Source organism: Sorex fumeus, unplaced genomic scaffold (assembly GCF_029834395.1).
Source record: "Sorex fumeus unplaced genomic scaffold, SorFum_2.1 ptg000043l, whole genome shotgun sequence".
Lineage (NCBI taxonomy): Eukaryota > Metazoa > Chordata > Mammalia > Eulipotyphla > Soricidae > Sorex > Sorex fumeus.
Genome location: NW_026606100.1, coordinates 32,257,232 through 32,275,813, shown reverse-complemented (window position 1 = coordinate 32,275,813; position 18,582 = coordinate 32,257,232). Strand labels below are relative to the sequence as shown.

Here is an 18,582-nt window from a genome sequence, read left to right as displayed (position 1 = left end):
CCTCGTGTTGTCCTTGCTTGCTGATCCTGTCTGGGTTGCTCGTTTCTCCCTACTGGGAAGTTACTACTGATTGTGTACAGCTCAGGTTATTTCTTCTGGTCTTTAAACAAGGGATCCCTTCTCTCTCTCTCTCTCTCTCTCTCTCTCTCTCTCTCTCTCTCTCTCTCTCTCCATGTTATTTATTGTTTATTTTTTGGGTTACACCCAGTGGTGCTCACTCCTGGCTCTGTGCCCGGAGATCACTGGTGGGCTCGGGGGACCATACGAAGCAAAGGATCAAACCCAAGATCAGCCATGTGCCAGACAAGTTCCCTACCCGCTGTCCTATATCTCTGACCCCTCACTCATGGTAGTTTATAGCATTTATTGAATTGTTGTAGTTCTTTGCCATACAAGTTTCACATTGCCTTAGTTCTTATTTAAGGATAGAGATTATAATATATAAGTAACATGTAGAAAGGTACTCATTTGATCACTGCCGTGTTGCAGTACTTGGCATATATTTGTGTTTGGGTATGCATATGTTGTTAATATACAGTAATTGTTAAATGAATATGCTTAAAATGTCATCCAACAACGACATTTAGTATTTGGAGTATGAAAGGAGAGTTGGCTCTGAGGTCTGGAGTTCATGTCATTGTTGATACCAAGACAGAATGAGAAAATCCATATATTTTTGTGTAATACCTGATTTTCCTAGTGGTATATGAAGGATTTGAATAAATTTCATTATGATCTTAAAATTATTTAAATGAGATAGGAAAAGTCAAATAATTCCGTTAACATTTTAAGATTTTTGTTTTATTAACTGGGTTATCATTTTTTTATTTCTTTCTTTAGGGTATTTGTGAACCGAAGTTTAGCCATGGAAAAAATTAAGTGTTTTGGTTTTGATATGGATTACACACTTGCTGGTGAGTAGCACTTTCGAATTGCTTAAGAACGATGTTTTGAATTATAACAACAATGGGTCCATAGTAGGCAACTCAATGATCACTTGTTAATTTAATCATATAAAAATATATATATATATAAATATATCTACCCCATGTCACAGTTTCCTAATATCAAGATACTGTCATTGGTTTTTTTTTTGGTTAACATCAAAATGATCATATATCCTTTAAATTTGGTTTGTACAGATAGGATAAATAATAAATTAAGAGTCCCTGGTTAAGAAATGGTATGATGAAATCATAATGCTAGTGTGTAAATTTGAACACATTACTTTTTTTCTTAATGTAGGAGTACTGCTATTTATTCAGCCATTGATTCACCTGGTTAAATTGGGCTTGAACTCCACATGAACACATTACTTTTTTTTTTCATTTCATTAAGTTTTTCTCTAAGATGGAATTTTATCTCTTTCACTCTACCACCAGGACAGCTTTTTTGTTGCTGTTTGTTTTGGGGCCTGAACCCAGCGATGCTTGGGGGTTACTCCTGACTGGCTCTGCATTCAGGAATTACTCCTGCCGGTGCTTGGGAATGTCAGGGATTGCTGCATAAAGGCATGCCCTACCCACTGGACTATCACTCCGGCCCCCGCAAAGTCAACTTTTGTTAGTTAAAAAATAAAATGCTGTCTCTTCTTCTTGTGTGTGTTGTGTGTGGGATATCATAGCCACACCCGGTGATACTCAGGGGTTACGCCTGGCTCTGCATTCAGAAACTACTCTGGGGATGCTTGGCGGTGCTTGGGGGACCATATGGAACTGTCAGAGTTTGAACCTGGGTTAGCCATGTGGAAGGCAAGTGCCCTACCTGCTCTCTTGTCTCTCCAGTCTCCATATAATACATTTTTAAGACAAATGGAAACTGGATCTATTTTCCATTGAAATTTATTTATTTGTTTGTTTTATTGAATCATCGTGAGATATAGTTGCAAAGCTTCATGTTTGAGTTTCATACAGTGATCAAACACCCATCCCTCCACAGTGCACATTCTCCACCACCAATGTCCCAAGTATACCCCCCTTTCCAATCCTCCCCCTGCCTCCATGGCAGACAGTTTCCCCCATATTCTCTCTCTACTTTTGGGCATTATGGTTTGCATTACAGATACTGAGAGGTTGTCACGTGTGTTCCTTTATCTACTTTCAGCACACATCTCCCATCTCGAACAATCCCTCCAACCACCATTGACTTAGTGATCCCTTCTCTGTTTCAGCTGATTTCTCCCCCAGGTCATGAAACAAGCTTCCAACTTTTAGGGCAATAATCCCGGCCCTTGTTTCTACTGTCCTTGGGTGTCAGTCTCACACTATGTTATTTTATATTCCACAAATGAATGCAGTCATTCTATGTCTGTCCCTCTCTTTCTGACTTATTTCACTTAGGATGAAACTCTCCATGATCATCCACTTATAAGCAAATTTTATGACTCCACCTGTCCTAACAGCTGCATAGTATTCCATTGTGTACATGTACCAAAGTAAAATTTATTTTCCATTGAAATGTACATACACACCAAATAAAAACTTTAAAAACAAACAAACTTGTAACCACGTGGCAGTGCTCAGGGCTGTTCTCAGCTGAGGCCTCTCCTGGTGGTGCTTGGGATGGAACCCAGGCTTCCTGCATGCAAAGTGTGTGCTCTGCCCATTGACCCGTCACTCCAGCTTTACAAACACCAGCACTGTGTTGCTTTTTCCTCTTCCAATATTTGAATTTTTTTTGGGGGGGGGGTCACACTCAGCAGTGCTCAGGGTTACTCTATGCTCTGCACTTAATAATTACTCCTGGTAGTGCTCGGGGAACCATAAGGGATGCTGAGGCTCTAATCTGTGTCTTTTGAGTGTAAGGCAAATGCCTTCCCCACTGTACTTTGACTCCAGACCCTCTAAAATACGTTTTAAATGATCAGTGTATCACTCAGTATTTTTGATATCTTTTCAAAATGTGTGAAAAACAATGGGGGTGAGATACTTGGTGTCTAGTCCCAGTGAATGAAATTTTTATTAAAATATTTAGTCTGTGAAGATTCATTTAAGAAGAATGAGGGGCTGGGGCTGGAGCGATAGCACAGTGGGTAGGGCGTTTGCCTTGTTGACCTGGGTTCAATTCCCAGCATCCCATATGGTCCCCCGAGCACCGCCAGGAGTAATTCCTGAGTGCAAAACCAGGAGTAACCCCTGAGCATTGCCGGGTGTAACCCAAAAAGCCAAAAAAAAAAAAAAAAGAAAGAAAAAGAAAAATCTTAAAAGAAGAAGAATGAGGGGCTGAGTTAATAATGTTCATATTATGTGCATACGTGTATGGTCTTCCTAAGACACTCTTTAGATCATAACGCTGTCTTTGAAAACTGATACGGCCACTTATCTTCAGGAAACCTTTTGTCTAACTGTGTTAGAAAACTGCTGTCTGGGGCAGGGAGATAGTATACACCGTGGGGTGCTCTCATACTTTGCTTGTTTGGGTCCGTGGTTCAATCCCCAGCACGATGTCCCCTCCACCCCACTGCACCCTTAGGTGCAGCCCTCGGGGTCCTGGAGCAGCAGGTGCCCAGGAGTCCTCAGTGAGGGGTGGGAAGGTACGGGTGAGGCTCGAGCCGCCATGTCAAACAATTTAACAGCAACAACAAAGATAGTGTCTTTCTCAAATTAGACACAGCTCAATTTGATTTCAGTCGCTGCAACTACAAGTGAATAAAATCAACACAAAATTTTACTCCTATAGGCTGTGGAAACTTGCCATGCTGTTGCAACTGTGACTATTTATCAGCAAGATATATATTAAAAACATACAAGGACTGAATTTAAGTTTCTTCTTCTCTCCATATGCTTTTTTGGTTTTTGCTTGCTTTAAAGTTATTTTTCCAGCACTTAAATTCTTCATATTTTTTTCTCCTTGGACACAAACACTTTTAGGAACACTTATCAGGAATTAGGTGGATGCTGTGTACTTTCTTGTGGTTCAGAGTGGGAGAAAATTTCATAATCTTTTTTCTGTTGAAATTAAATAGTTCTCCAGAGGAACGAATGGCAAGGTAGTTTGGCACCTGAAAAAAATATTTCCTAAGGCAGAAATAGAAGTCAGTGGGTCAAAGTGACACTCCCCTACCTCATTATTAAGACAGTGTCATTATATTAAAACTGTTAATTCAGAAGGTGTATTGAAAACTGGTAATATACCTGGCACATGTATATTAACAATATAGTGTATGTTCCTGTAGAGTAATGAAATAATGGATTTGTTCGGAGAGGGGGGGAAGTCATTAAATTTTAGTTTCTGAACTTTAAAAATACCTTATAATTTCTTTTTTTTTAATTTATTTTTTATTAGTGAAACACCATGAGGTACAGTTGTAGATTTACAAATTTTTGTGCTTGGGTTTCGGTCATACCATGATCAAATACCCATCCCTCCACCAGTGCCCATTTTCCACCACCATGGATAATATCCCTCCCCCCCAAACCCCCCATCCCCCCCTGCCACTGTGGCAGAGCATTCCCTTTTGTTCTCTCTCTCCTTTTGGGTGTTGTGGTCAGCAAAAGAGGCATTGAGTGGCAAACATGTTCAATCCAGTCTACTTTCAACCTGCATCTCCCCTCCTGGGAGGATCCTCCAAACACCCTCCATTTGGTGCTCCCTTCTCTATCTGAACTGTCCTTTCCCCTAGAATACCCGGCTGGCCTCTAAGCTATGGAGTAATCCTCCTGAATACCTTATAATTTCTTCATTCCTTTTCTTAAATTCCATTTCACACTTTAATGCTCATTCTTAATCTAGACACTACTATAGCAGGCTTACATATATTAATATTTAGTAACATTTATTAAGTGATTATTATACACCAGGCCCTGTTCTAAATATTTTATATAAATGATTTCTTTTGATACATGGGGGCTGGAGCGATAGCACAGTGGGTAGAGTGTTTGCCTTGCAAGCGGCCAACATGACCAACCTGAGTTTGATTCCTCCGCTTCTCTTGGAGAGCCTGACAAGCTACCGAGAGTATCTCGCCCGCTTGGCAAAGCCTGGCAAGCTACCTGTGGCGTATTTGATATGCCAAACACAGTAACAACAAGTCTCATGATGGAGATGTTACTGGGCCTGGAGGACAGTGATACAGTTGATACATGGACTTTTATCATGACACTTAATTTTTAAAAAGTGAAACAAGGTAGTTTTTATTGAGTGAAACTTATAAAGATGCAAGGGGACAGAAAAAGAGAAAATATGTTTTCAAGGGAGCAATATGTTTTCTCCTAGTGGAAAAAGCCACAAAGAGACATGGGGGAGACATGTGTGTTCAAGAGAGAACATGGGCTTCGGGAGCAAGATCGCTTATTTAACCTTGACAAAGTGTTCGTTCTAAGGGGCCAGTGGGAGAGCCGAAGGACCAAGCCTGTGTTCTGCATGAGGGAAGGCTTTGTTCAGTCCCTGGACCACGGGGTCTCCAGTGCAGAGAACCGGGAGTAGCCCTTAAGCACTGCCCAAAAGAAACAGATAAGAGTGGAATAAGGCAGATATTACTGTATTGTTCTTTTTTTTTTGTTTCGATTTTGGGGGAGCTCCCAGTGGTGCTCAGGGCTTACTGCTGGCTCTGAGCCAGTGATCCCTCCTGACTGTGTTGGGTGACCACATGGAGTGCTGGGGGTTGAACCAGTGCAGTTCAGGTGTCCTGTATTATCCTGATGTACTATTGCTCTGGCCCCAGATTGTTGTTCTTTTTTTTTTTTTTAGACGACATTAAGCGCTTTGGTCCAAGCACATAACAATTATATCACAGTAACAATTGTCACAATGGTGACGTCACTGGGCCCGCTCGAGCAAATCGATGAACAACGGGAGGACAGTGAGATATATATATATGTATGTATATATGTATATATATGTAATATATATAATTTGTGTGTGTATGTATAGTATGTTTGATTTTTTTGAGGCATTGCTGGGGATATGGTTTAGCAATAGATGGTATACTTTTCCCATGTATGTAACCCTGGGTTCAATCCTGCCACTACACAGACAAAATACAATTTTTAAGTAATGATAATTTATAGTGAGCAATAATTTTATTTATTTTTTTTTTATTTTATTGAGGGGCTGGAGCGATAGCACAGCGGGTAGGGCGTTTGCCTTGCAAGCGGCCAACATGGCCAACCCGAGTTCGATTCCTCCACCCTTCTTGGAGAGCCTGGCAAGTTACCGAGGGTATCTCGCCCGCACGGCAAAGCCTGGCAAGCTCCCTGTGACATATTCAATACGCCAAACACAGTAACAACAAAGTCTCAAAAAAAATGGAGACGTTACTGGGCCCGCTCGAGTAAATCAATGAACAACAGGAAGACAGTGACAGCAACAGTATTTTATTGAATCACCATGAAATACACTTACAGACTTACAAACTTTTATGATTACGTTTCAGTCATACAATGATCAAGCACCCATCCCTCCACCACTAGTTCCCATTCTCCACCACCAATGTTCCCAGTATCCCTCCTGCCACCCCCACCGCTTCCCATCCCCTGCCTCTGTGGCAGGCACATTCCCTCTTACTCTCTCTCCTTTTGGATGCTATGGTTTGTAATCCAGGTACTAGGAGACCATCATGTTTGGTCCATAATCTGCTTCCATCATGCATCTCCCATCCCAAGCGTTCTCTCCTACCATCATTTACTTAGTGGTCCCTTCTCTATTCCCAGTTGCCTTTCCCCCCAGCATGTGAGGCTGGTTTCCAAGCTGTGGGTGAGAAATAATTTTAAATTAATGAGCTCTCTCACTTAAGCCAGGACTAAGCACTCAAAGGTGCCTTAAGTCCTTTAACACAGTCCCACTTGAAATACCGGGTCATTCTAATGAATCTGTGTTGGTTGAAAAGCATCGTGATTCTTATGGTGCTGTCATTGCATCGTATATGAAGCGAGCTTGACTTTATAGACAGATCTTTTCTGTTTCCTGTAGTGTTATTCATTAAAATTAACAGCAGATAGCATCTGGTTATTTAAAAACCAGTTACATCTTAGTATAGTGCGTGGGGTGCATGCCTTGCACATGACTGACCCCCCCCACCCCATATGGTTCCCAGAGCCAGGAGTAATTCCTGAGTGCAGAACCACTGCGGGCGTGACACCCCCAAACACAAACAGTCACATCTGAAATATTGAGCACTTTGTACTTTCACAAAAGTGTGCCATATAGAGATAGGACTAAAATAAGTGGTTGTTAAGAAAGCTTTAAAGTATTTGGGATGGATATTTCTGTAATATAATTGTTCCCTGGGTGTGAACTCTTTAAGAGCATCTGTATTCATCCTGAAACAGTTTCTGCAAGCCTATCACCTTTGCATATCATTCCCTCATAGCAATTACATATTATTTGCAGCTTTTGTTTTATTGACGTGTATCCCCACTCATCTCTGAGAGCTCCTCAGGGCAAGAGCTCCTTCTTCTTCTTATTTATATCCCATGTGTTACTGAAAACTTGGCAAATATAAGTTCCGAGTAAACTATTCATGAACAGTTTGGGTATTAAAACCAGGCAGTTTGGTTTTAATATGAAAGTTTGAGAATCATGGCACTTTAGTTTACCCAATAATATACACGTTTGTTATTCAAGCAAACTACTTTTAAATATGAACTTAATTATTTAAGTTAACATTTATTGAAGAATACATTGTATATACTAAATGCATGCTTTTAAAGTATATAAAGTTTGAATAAATGTATGCATTTGTCTTGTTGCCCCACCTTACTCAGGGCGTTTTATAACTTCCATCATTCCAGAGTTTCTTTACTGCCTCTCCTAAGTCAGTTCTATTAAAAACAACTCACCGTCCCCTATGTTTAAACACCATGGTTTACAAAGTTGTTCTGGGCATTCAGTATTCCAACTCCAGGCCCACCACCCATGAATTGAACTGGTTCCTGGACATCTCATAATTTATACCACTGATATACCAAGAGTAGCACATCACATATGGTGGGGTTTAAAGTAGAAGGCAACCAATCTTAGGGGGAAATACATTTATACAAATAGATATAAGCACACAAGGCTCAACCTTTAACAACATTTACTAATCTCTTATAGACAGGCTTAAGGGCTCCTGGGTAAAATACAATAATCTTCACACACTTTCTCTAAGAAAACTTTTTAGGGTCATTTTTAGCAGATTACTCATAACAGGCAATACAAAATAAATTACTTCACTCTGCTTTGGGGGCAGGATTTGGGGTTCGGGATAGAAACATTCAAAATGTGGTAGGAAGGTGCAATGGTGGTGGGATTGGTGTTCGAATATTATATGTAACAAATTGTTGTGAACAACTTTTTTTTTTGGTAGGAGTACTGCTATTTATTCAGCCACTGATTAGCTGATTGAATTGTGCATGAACTCCACCTTACTTTTTTTTCCCCCATTTTTATAATTTTATTTATTGAATCACCGTGAGAGCAGTTGCAAAGCTTTCGGGTCTAAATCTCAGTCATACAGTGAAACACCCGTACCTTCACCAGTGCCCATTCTCGACCACCAAAAATCCCAGTATACCCCCATCCCACACCCTCCCCCTGCCTGTGGGGCAGATGATTTCCACATTACTCTCTCTCTACTTTGATCACATTCACTATTTCAACATCAGACCCACATTATTTGAGATTTTACCAACACTCAGATCTGCTGAAAAGGCAACAATAGACAATTTGTGTTCTATTGCTGGTTATGAATAACATATGATGTCGTGTGGCTGCAGTAGGGCCATGTGGTTTTGAAATTCCGAAATTTTAACACTTAAATCTGGAGGGATTTCTGCCAAAAGCCACTGGGTTTCGAGATCTGCTCCTGAGTCTCTGGGATCATGGCTGTTGAGCAGCTTGATCAGGAGCCAGAGAGGCCGTTCGTGGGCGATGACTTGGGGTCTCGTTGGGGTGGGGAGGACAGGCCCGGCTCCCCCCCCATCCCGTGAGGCCCTGTGTGTCTCGTCACTGGGGGCCCAAATGTGACTATCCAGTGGCCTCAGACGGATGGCGGCCACTGGGCCGCCAGGGGGAACAGGCCAAGGCACGAAACCTATTCCCACCTGGGTTGGCCCAGCACCGGTAGCCTACTGCAGAGACCAGACGCATTTCTACCTAAAGCCACTGGGTTCTGAGATTCGTTTCTGAGTCTCTGGGATCATGTCCATTAAGCAGTTCAATCAGGAACCAAAGAGGCCTTGTCTCCAATTATATAGCTGAGCTGGAGGTGGTTTGTGGGTGTGTTTCCCACATACCTAACTTTTGGCCGTTTACTTTCTTGGTAAACTTTGCCCCAAGTTTTTGGGGTCTGGCCAAAGGCATAGCAGCAATTTTGGGGCATCTGGAAGTCTGAAGGCACCGTGAGGCTGCTGATGCACTCGCCTCACAGGTACAGATTGACCTGCTGGTGGCACCATACCCCCCTGTGAACAACTTTTTAAAAATAAAGTTTTTAAAAAAAGATTTTCTTTTTCAAATTTCATGCCACATCTTTGATATCCAGGTACCTGCTGATAGCTATTAAGGTTGATTCCACATTTTGACTTTTGTGAATTACATGGCAACATAGGGGTGCCAATATTTTTTAGATTAGTCTTTTCATATCCTTTGGATAAGTGTGTAGGAGTGGTGTTGCCGAATTAATTTGAAATAATGGCCTCTGAAGAATAACTCAGGGTTCATGAAAGTCAGTATCGGCAACTCTTAGCCCAGCTATGTGGACTGGATGGTTCAATGGTTGCCCCCAGTGCTGGGACCTTCGGGGCTACCCCCCTCCCTACTGTGGTTGGTGTAGGGTGCCATGCAGGGGATCAACCTGGCTCCTGGCATGTCCTCTATTTGAGCTTCTCATTGGCAGTTGATTTTAATTATTAAAAGGAATTTTAATACTCTTTCTGTAGAGACTGCACCGTTTTCATTCCCACAGCAGTGCACCAGAGTTCCTTTTCACCAATCCTCGCTCACATTGGGTGTTTTATTTATTTATTTATTTATTTATTTATTTGCTTTTTGGGTCACACCCAGTGATGCTCAGGGGTTATTCCTGGCTCTGCACTCAGGAATTACTCCTGGCGGTGCTTGGGGGACCATATGGGATGCTGGGAATCGAACCCAGGTTGGCCGCGTGCAAGGCAAATGCCCTACCTGCTGTGCTCCTGTAATTTTTTAAAAAAAATTCTAAGTTTTAAAAATATTTTAAAGATCTGTTTGAAATAATTTTAGCCCTATATAAAAGATGGCAAAAATAACAGTTTTCTTTATATTTTTGACCTACAACCTGCTGAGCGTAGGGCTTAATTTTGGCTTTGTGCTCAGGAGTCAATCTTGTTTGGCTGTAGGAGCCAACTACTGTCCCTGCACTGAATTCAGGTTGACTCATGGAAGGTGAGTTCCCTGCCCTCTTTCCAGCCCAAACCATACTTTTTATTCTGTTTCTACCAGTTTTGCTACAGAGTTCTTTATTTCAAGCATGATCCAATCTAGAAGCTCACGTTGCATTTTGTTGTCATTTTTTTTTAAAGATTTTTTTCTTTTACGAAGGAGGTACCAAGAACTATTTTGTTGTATGGGGCACCATCATTTGTTAATCCATTATCTTTTAATGGCCATTTCAGTTGTTTCTAGTTTGAACCATCGGTTAGGAACAAAGCTATTATTAATGTTTGTTTGAAAGTCTTTTTGTGGAAATATATATGTATATATATTCACATTTATTCTTTACATGCCCCCCCGGCCCTCCAACTTTTCTTCCTTTATTTAAACTCTGTGGTTCACGAAGTTGTTCGTGATGATTTGTTACAGGCATTCAGTATTCCAGCATCAACCCGCCACCACTGCCACCTCCCTCCACCATTGTCTTCGATTTTCCAACTTCCCTTCAAGCCTGCTCCCATAGTAGGCTCACAGTAATTTATTTTATATTGCTTATTACCACTAAATGGCTGATGGAATGATCAAAAAATATTTCAATAAAAGAAAATTTGTGAAAATTGTTGCATCTCACTATGGGGACATTAAGTCCTTGTCTGAAAGCTTACTAATCTGTTGTTGCTAGCTAAGCCTTCTGTGTTAATGTTTTTGTTAGACGCGCTCAGTTGGCTTCCAAGTTACACTCCCATCCAATCTGGTGCGCTCCTTTTGGGATGCTAGTACTGTTGGGATGGGAGATGTTGCTCCAGAAAATCCAGAATATTCTGGTGAGCAGTGTGGTGAGAGGCCTGGTGGTAGTGTTGGGGTGTGAGTGTGGCTGCCGGGGCTTTGGTAGAGCAGGAACTTGGCCCACCCCGACCTCCCAAGATCACCTGGGACGTCTCAGCTTGAATTGAACCTGGTATCCAAGACATTTTTGTGGGTAGTTGGTCTCTTTTGAGATTCATGTATGAATCTGGAGCAGGGTCAGTAAATGAGCTAACTAACGTTGGATGGTGGAACATGGGCGTGGCTGTTGGGGCTTGGGGAAGTGGGGGGAGGTGCCCCCCAACTCTGAGAAGGCCTGGAGTTTACAACCAAAAATAAATGTGTACCGAAAACATAAGGCAGGTTAGTATCTCTCTGGAGCTCACACCAGCCCCTTTTTAAAAAATTTATTTTGGGGGCTGGAGCAATAGCACAGCAGGTAGGGCGTTTGCCTTGCACGCGGCCAAGCCGGGTTCGATTCCCAGCATCCCATATGGTCCCCTGAGCACCGCCAGGGGTGATTCCTGAGTGCAGAACCAGGAGTAACCCCTGTGCATCGCCAGGTGTGACCCCCCCCCCAGAAAAAGCAAAAAAAAATTATTTTGTGTGGGCCCACTTCAGTGATTCTCGGGCTGCTCATGGCTGTGCTCTGTGGACAGTCCAGTGTTGGGGACCTATTCTAGGGCTCCTGCAAGCAAAGCGTGTGCTCCAGCAGTCTCCCCAGCCTCTGCAGAGATGTCTCTTTATCGCTCCCCAGTAAATTAGGAGTGGGGCTAGTAGATAATGTTTTTACTTGATTGGGGAGTGGTTCTCAGAGTCTGGATGCTGATTCAGGTTTCCTCTTGCAGGCAGGAGCTTCCCAGGTGCTCCATTCCTCCTCACCCAAGTCCTTTGACTGTTCAGGCTTTCCGTGATTGTGTAATATTATCTCATTTTGGTTTTTAGTCTTTATCTCTCTGCTAACTAGTGTTGAAAATACTCATTTCCTTGTTGGCTACATATATTTTATATATGTTTATCCCCTTTGATTTTTGTGCCACACCAGTGATGCTCAGGGCTTACTCCTGCCTCCACACTCAGAAATTATTCCTGACTCTATAGTGCTCAAGGGATGATAAGGATGTTGGGCATTGGACCCAAGTTGGCCGCGTGCGAGGAAAGCTCTCTCTCTGCTGGGCTGTCTCTCCAGCTCCTTTAAGTGAAGTTTCTTTTCAGTGCCTGTTGTTAAGCTGAACACTTTTTTCCTGTTGTTGACTTCCAAAATATTATGTATATTCTGATTTCAGGGCCTTTGTCAGCTATGGCTTATGAATAGATTAAGCCAATAGGTATTTTTGCCTTTCTATTGTATACTTCTTATCACATGATTTCCAGTTTTAAAATTCAGTTGTACTCTTGGTGTTCTAACTTTTACTACCATTTGCTTTTTTTTTTTTTTTAAATGTAGGAGTACTGCTATTTATTCAGCCACTGATTAGGCTGATTGAGTTGTACATGAACTCCACCACTTTTTAAAACTTCTTTGTTTGTTTTTGTGCCACAGTGACATTGCTCAGGATTACTCCTGGCTCTGCACATAGAAATCATCCCCGAAAGTGCGTGGGGCACCGTATTGGATGCCGGGGATCAAGCCAGGGTTGGCTGCTTGCAAGGCCTTACCTGCTGTAAGGCCTTTCAAGCAGCTCTATAAACATTGTATTTTTTTCTGTCAGCCTACTTTCTTTCTTCAAGAGTTGTGGAAAATACCATTTTTTTGTGCAAAATAAAATATGGAGTTATTTTTTGGAGGCCATTATTCCCCAAAGGAAATTCCAAATTAATTCGGCAGTATTTGACTTTAGAATTTGAGAAATTAAGAAAGTGATTGGCGTCCTTTTTTTTCCAGTTTAAAGTACTTAATAAAGAGCTGTTGTAACAAAAAGCTACCTCCTTTTTATTTTTTAAATTTTTACTTTTCAACTTTTATTTTCATGGGCTGGAACAATAGCACAGCAGATGGGGCGTTTGCCTTGCACGCAGCCCACCCGGCTGACCCAGGTTTGATTCCTCCGCCCCTCTTGGAGAGACCGATAATATCTCGCCCGCCTGGCAAGCTACCCTTGACATATTTGGTATGCCAGACACAGTAACAACAAGTCTCACAATGGAGATGTTACTGGGCCGGCTTGAACATATCAATGAACAACGGGAGGACAGTGCTACAGTGCAGTGCTAAATTTTATTTTCATAACATTGTTCACATTAATTTATTACATTCAATATTTCAGCACCAATCCCACCACCATTATACCTTCCCACCACCATTATTTTGAATTTTCCCACCACCATTCAAACCTGCCTGCCAGGGCCAGATGCTAGATAATTTATTTACTATTGCTTATTATGAGTATCAGATGGTTGGGGTCCAGAGACATCTCTGTAGGGAGCTAACCCATTTTGAGATGGGAGTCTCTGGATCAGGGCCATTGGTGCACTGAGATGGCACCCAGAGGCAGATCGTGGGCGTGACAGCCAGGACCCCAAGTGGGCAGGGAGATGGGAAGGGACAGCCCATTTCTGCTGCCGCCCTGTGGCCTGGAGGCTTAGTCCTTGATCTCGCTTTTGCTTCTGGAAGCTCGTGGCCATTGGGGTTTCATCTGGAGCTGGCAGAGAGAGCACACCCGCTCCATCTGAACCGCCTTCTGTTTATACTGTTCCTACTGGAGCATTTGACTTTCGGCTGACAAGTTTTGAGAATTAGTCTAGAGTCTGTAACTGTTAGTCTCAGATTGATGATTCCGCAGTTTGGGTTGGAACTCTCCATGGCAGAATGGCCTGGCCATCGAGAGACAGCAGCTGCTGTGGTGGGGTCTACATTATTCACATGGTAAACTCTCAGACTTGTTTGGAGAAATCCAAATCTTTTCATTGTTGATCTGTCACTAGTAAATATAGACGTAAGAATATACACACTTATAATGTTAAATGTAGAAATGTTAATGTTAAATGTAGAAATTTAGTATTGTAATTAAAAAAAACTAAACTATTGGCAGAATCAAGTTAAATGGGGGAGAGGAAGTTGGTTGTTTTGGGGTTTATTTTTGGTTAAAAGAAAGGATATTTCTTGTATTTAAATAGTTTTTAAGTGGATTTCTAGGGGCTGGTGATGTGGCTCAGTGGTTGAGTACAAACCTTACATAGATATGTGAGACCTTAGATTCGACTCTTCACTGAAAAAAAGTTCAATGATTTTAGCTTTGCATTTTGATATATTTATTTCCTTGAATAAACTGTCAGAAATGTCATCTGTGCTGATAGGAATTGTATGGTCATACCATCTGATGCCAGCCTCACAACAGTTTCTCGGAAAAGGCCCTTTATCAGCTCCTTCTGGGGGTGGGTTTGCACTGCTGGAGACCAATGGAGATGGACGCGCACTGTCAGAAATCGAACCCAGGGCCATGCAAGGCATGTCATTCTTTTGGGGTGATTTGGGGACTTTCCTGTCAGTCTTGGGCCCGGGGACTGACCATTCCTGCTGATACTGGTCTGGGCGCTGCTGAGACTTGATGTTGGGGCCCGGGGATGTGCCGTTGCTCAGACTGATGCTGCAGGGACGCCACACGGTGTCGGTGACTGAACCCCAGGTCCCAGCAGGCTGGCCTCGAGAGCTCTCTCTTCAGAGTCTCGGCTTACAGAGGACAGTGAGGCTGGACTGCTGGGCACATTACCCAGGGGGGAAAAGATCCTGAAAGCCAACCTCTCATTAGGTCCTTGGATTTGGGAGGGAGCGAGAAATTTGTCTTAATTCAGTGAAGGCATTTATCTTTACTGTTTGTGAAGTTTCTTTCTCTGGTTTTGTTTGCGTAGAGGACTGATAAAATGTCACAGTGCTGAATCATTGCTGCTGGTGGGAGTGGAGTGAAGGAGAGAACAAAGGAGAGAGCCGGCATTGTCAGGCAGCTCGGAGCTTGCTTATTTTCAAGCAGCAAATCAGCATAAATAACCCTTGATTTCTGTTATTCTTCATGCTCAGTTCTTATATTCAGAAAGTGATAACCCTGAAATTTATTTCTGAGATTTGGACTGAGAAATTCTTCACTGACTAAACTAGTGCCATAAAGTTATTATCATTGTTGCTCACTCGCTGAGAAAATATAAATTTACGAAATGTAGAATTTGTCATCATCATCGTCGTTGTTTTCTTCCTCCTCCTCCTGCTCCTCCTCCTCCTCCTTCTCCTCCTCCTCCTCTTCCTCTTCTTCTTCTTCTTCTTCTTCTTCTTCTTCTTCTTCTTCTTCCTCTTCCTCTTCCTCTTCCTCCTCTTCTTCCTCCTCTTCTTCCTCTTCTCCCTCCTCTCCCTCCTCCTCCTCCTCTTCTTCCTCTTCTTCTTCCTCCTCTTCCTCCTCTTCTTCTTCTCCTTCTTCTTCTTAAGATGTGAGTGGGGAGCTTGCTCCAAGGGCTGGAGCACTTGCCATGGCACTTGCCATGCATGCAGGAGCCCTGGATTTGATCCCTGCCACCGCATCAACTCCTAAGCAATGCCAGGAGTGACCCCTGAGCCCTCAGCCAGCTAGGTGACCCTGGAAGGCAGAGCCAGTAGTAAGCCCTGAGCACAGCTGGGTGTGGCCTTCTCCTAAAAATAGTACTTCCCAATACTCATGGTAGCACTGCCAGTCACCCCCACGATCCAACTCCAGTGCCACCCTGTAAACTCTACTACCATCCTTGCTTCAGAGACCCATAAATAAATCTCAAAAAAGATCAAAAGCCACAGTTAAGTTCTGACCCAAGCATGGCTGAACAGACTGGGATATATCGGAAGGGGGTGGGTTGGCCTGGGGCCCACCCAAGCAGAGCCCTTGGCAGCTGCTTGCTTCCACAATCCAAAATTGCCACCATACCCCTGGTCTAACTTCATCTCAGGATGGACCTCACCAAGATAAAATCTGCTGAACATTCTGGTATGTGGGTTTTGTGACTGAAGCCTCCAGGCTTTCTCACAGTTGGGATGGGCTACCTTCCCCCACTTCCCAATACTCATGGAAGCACTGCCAGTCACCCCCCCCCCCCCCCGCCCCACAAACCAACTCCAGTGCCACCCTGTAAGCTCTACTACTCGGCTTGCTTCAGAGACCCATAAATAAGTCTTGAAAGAGATCAAAAGCTGCAGTTAAGCTCGGACCCATGCATGACTGAACAGACTGAGGTAAATTGGAGGCGGGCAGCTTGGCCTGTGCCTGCCCAAGCAGAGCCCCCAGCAGCTGCTTGCTTCCATAATCCAAAATCACTGCCACATCCCCGGCCTGACTCTACTGTCTCAGGACAGACCTCAGCAAGTTATAATCTGCTGAAAATTTTGGCATGTAGGTTTTGTGACTGAAATCTCCAGGCTTTCTCGGGGTCGGGATGGACTGCTCCCTACCACCTCCCTGTACTTCCAGAAGCCTCAGCAGTCACATCCACACCCCAAAGATTCCGCCCAAATGAAAAGCTACTCCAGCCTTACCATCCTGATAAAAATACCAAATGCCCCGAACAAATACCATGACCTCTTATCACCTGTATTGCAAATCATAATGCATAAAAGGAAAAGGAGAGAGAGCAAGAAGGAAAATGCCTCTCATAGAGGGAGGCTGGGTGTAGGGGGTTGGGTGTTGGGGGATGGTGGTAGGGAAACGGGACATTGGTGGAGGGATGGGTGCTGACTGAAGCCCAGTTATGAACAGCTTTCTTGTCTATCTCATAGATATTCAATTTAAAAAATTAAAAAATAGTGTGGAGTTCATGCCCAGTTCAATTAGCTTAATCAATGGCTGAATAAATGTAGTACTCCTGCATTAAAAAAAGAAGAAAATAGTACTCCAGTACATGATTAATAAAGTAGGTTTGGCAGCCGGAGTGGTAGTATAGTGGGTAAGGCACTTGCTTTGCATGCAGCCGCCAACCTAGGTTTGATCCCTGCATCCTATATGGTTCTCTGAGCACCACCAGCTGTGAGCACCCCCTCCCCCCATTAGGTTTTCAGTTTGGGTAAAAGTACTTAGTGTTACTTGAGATAATATATCCTCAGGACTTAGTGCGTGTATTCATACTACACTTGTATTACCTATTTTAGGTATATTTTTGCTCTCATGCACCACACACATTCTTACTCTTTGCCAAGTACTAAAATGTAAGCCACCTATCATTTTGTGAATACGTGTCACATAATTAGTAGCATCAATAAAAAATTACTAAAATGAATCTTTCACTGTTCTGGACAGTTGGGGACGGGAGAGCAGTCTATACCTGGTGATGCTGAAGGTTATTCCTGCCTCTGCACTCAGGACTTCCTTCTGGTGGTGCTCGGGGATTGAACACCAGCCAGTCACATACAAGGCAAACTCCCTCCCCATTGTACTATCACTCCAGCACACTTTCTGGCTTGGGTTCAGTGAGTCCTTTTCTGCCCCCTGTCCCTCCTCGGTCACATTATTAGTGAACTTCCTAAATTTATCATGATTGTCTAATTGTATATCTCTGTAGTGCACCAAGATCTCCGTAGGCTAAGTTGCTCAGGGCTGTTCCTGGGTCTGTGCTAGGGGTTGCACCAGGGTTGACCGTTGCAAGTGAGGCCTGTACTGTCTCTGCCCAACAGTAGTACTCTAAATATAAGTTCCTGGTCGTTGGACAGGATCTTGGGGGAGGGGGAATTTGAGGTGTTTTTTTTTTCCTCCATTTTAAGCTTTTAACTTTCTAATACTCTTAATAAAAAATATATTTTATTTCTCTTTGCAATAAGTTGAAGTTAGAATTGTTTTTCAAGTATTTTTTTTACTTTATGTATCTAGCCATGTGGGAAATTGCTTTTCTATTACTGAAAGTATTGCAGGGTATCTGGTTTTTATATTTTAAATAGGTGAGATTGTTTTCAGAAAATTTCAAATCTTAATAAAGTCATTTCTGAATCTCTAGGGTTAGAGATAAAATTTCTAACTATGCCTGTCCTATGTTAGCATTTTCAAATAATTTGAAAAGTAAAAATCATCCTCTGGTATTGTCTTGTGCAAATGGGAGGGGTTTTATCTAAAATTTATATAATGAAAATATACTGTTCATTACAAAATGAAAAATTTTTACTTTAGTCTCTAAGAACCAAAGTCTGAATCACAATAGAACGTAGATGTTCATCATATTTACCAAATAAAAGTCAATATTTAGGAGCGTTGGGCTTGAATTTATGCTTTTTTATTTTGGTTAGTGGTGGTGACTACTCTTGGTTGTAATATTTTTAGGACTTTCAGATACTATATTTAGTTATTCTCTATTTAGACAATCTTCCCCTTTCTAAAAAATTTAGAAATTGAGAAGAATCTGACCATGTTTAAAATGAAAAAACAACCCGGGTCTCGGGAAAACAACTTTACTCTAAGATTATATGTAATGCATATCTTTAAAAGTGTCAGTATCTTTAAAAGATGTTTG

General features: G+C 42.4%; 1 protein-coding gene across 2 annotated transcripts in view; it reads left to right on the top strand.

Moving 5' to 3' along the window:
• Positions 1-18,582, top strand: part of NT5C2 (5'-nucleotidase, cytosolic II) — a 139,921-nt gene that overhangs the window by 96,071 nt on the left and 25,268 nt on the right. For both annotated transcript variants that reach the window (XM_056120988.1, XM_056120987.1), the window contains exon 3: positions 841-914. In XM_056120988.1, coding sequence (XP_055976963.1) covers positions 841-914 — 74 coding nt within the window. The remainder of the gene's footprint in view (positions 1-840; positions 915-18,582) is intronic.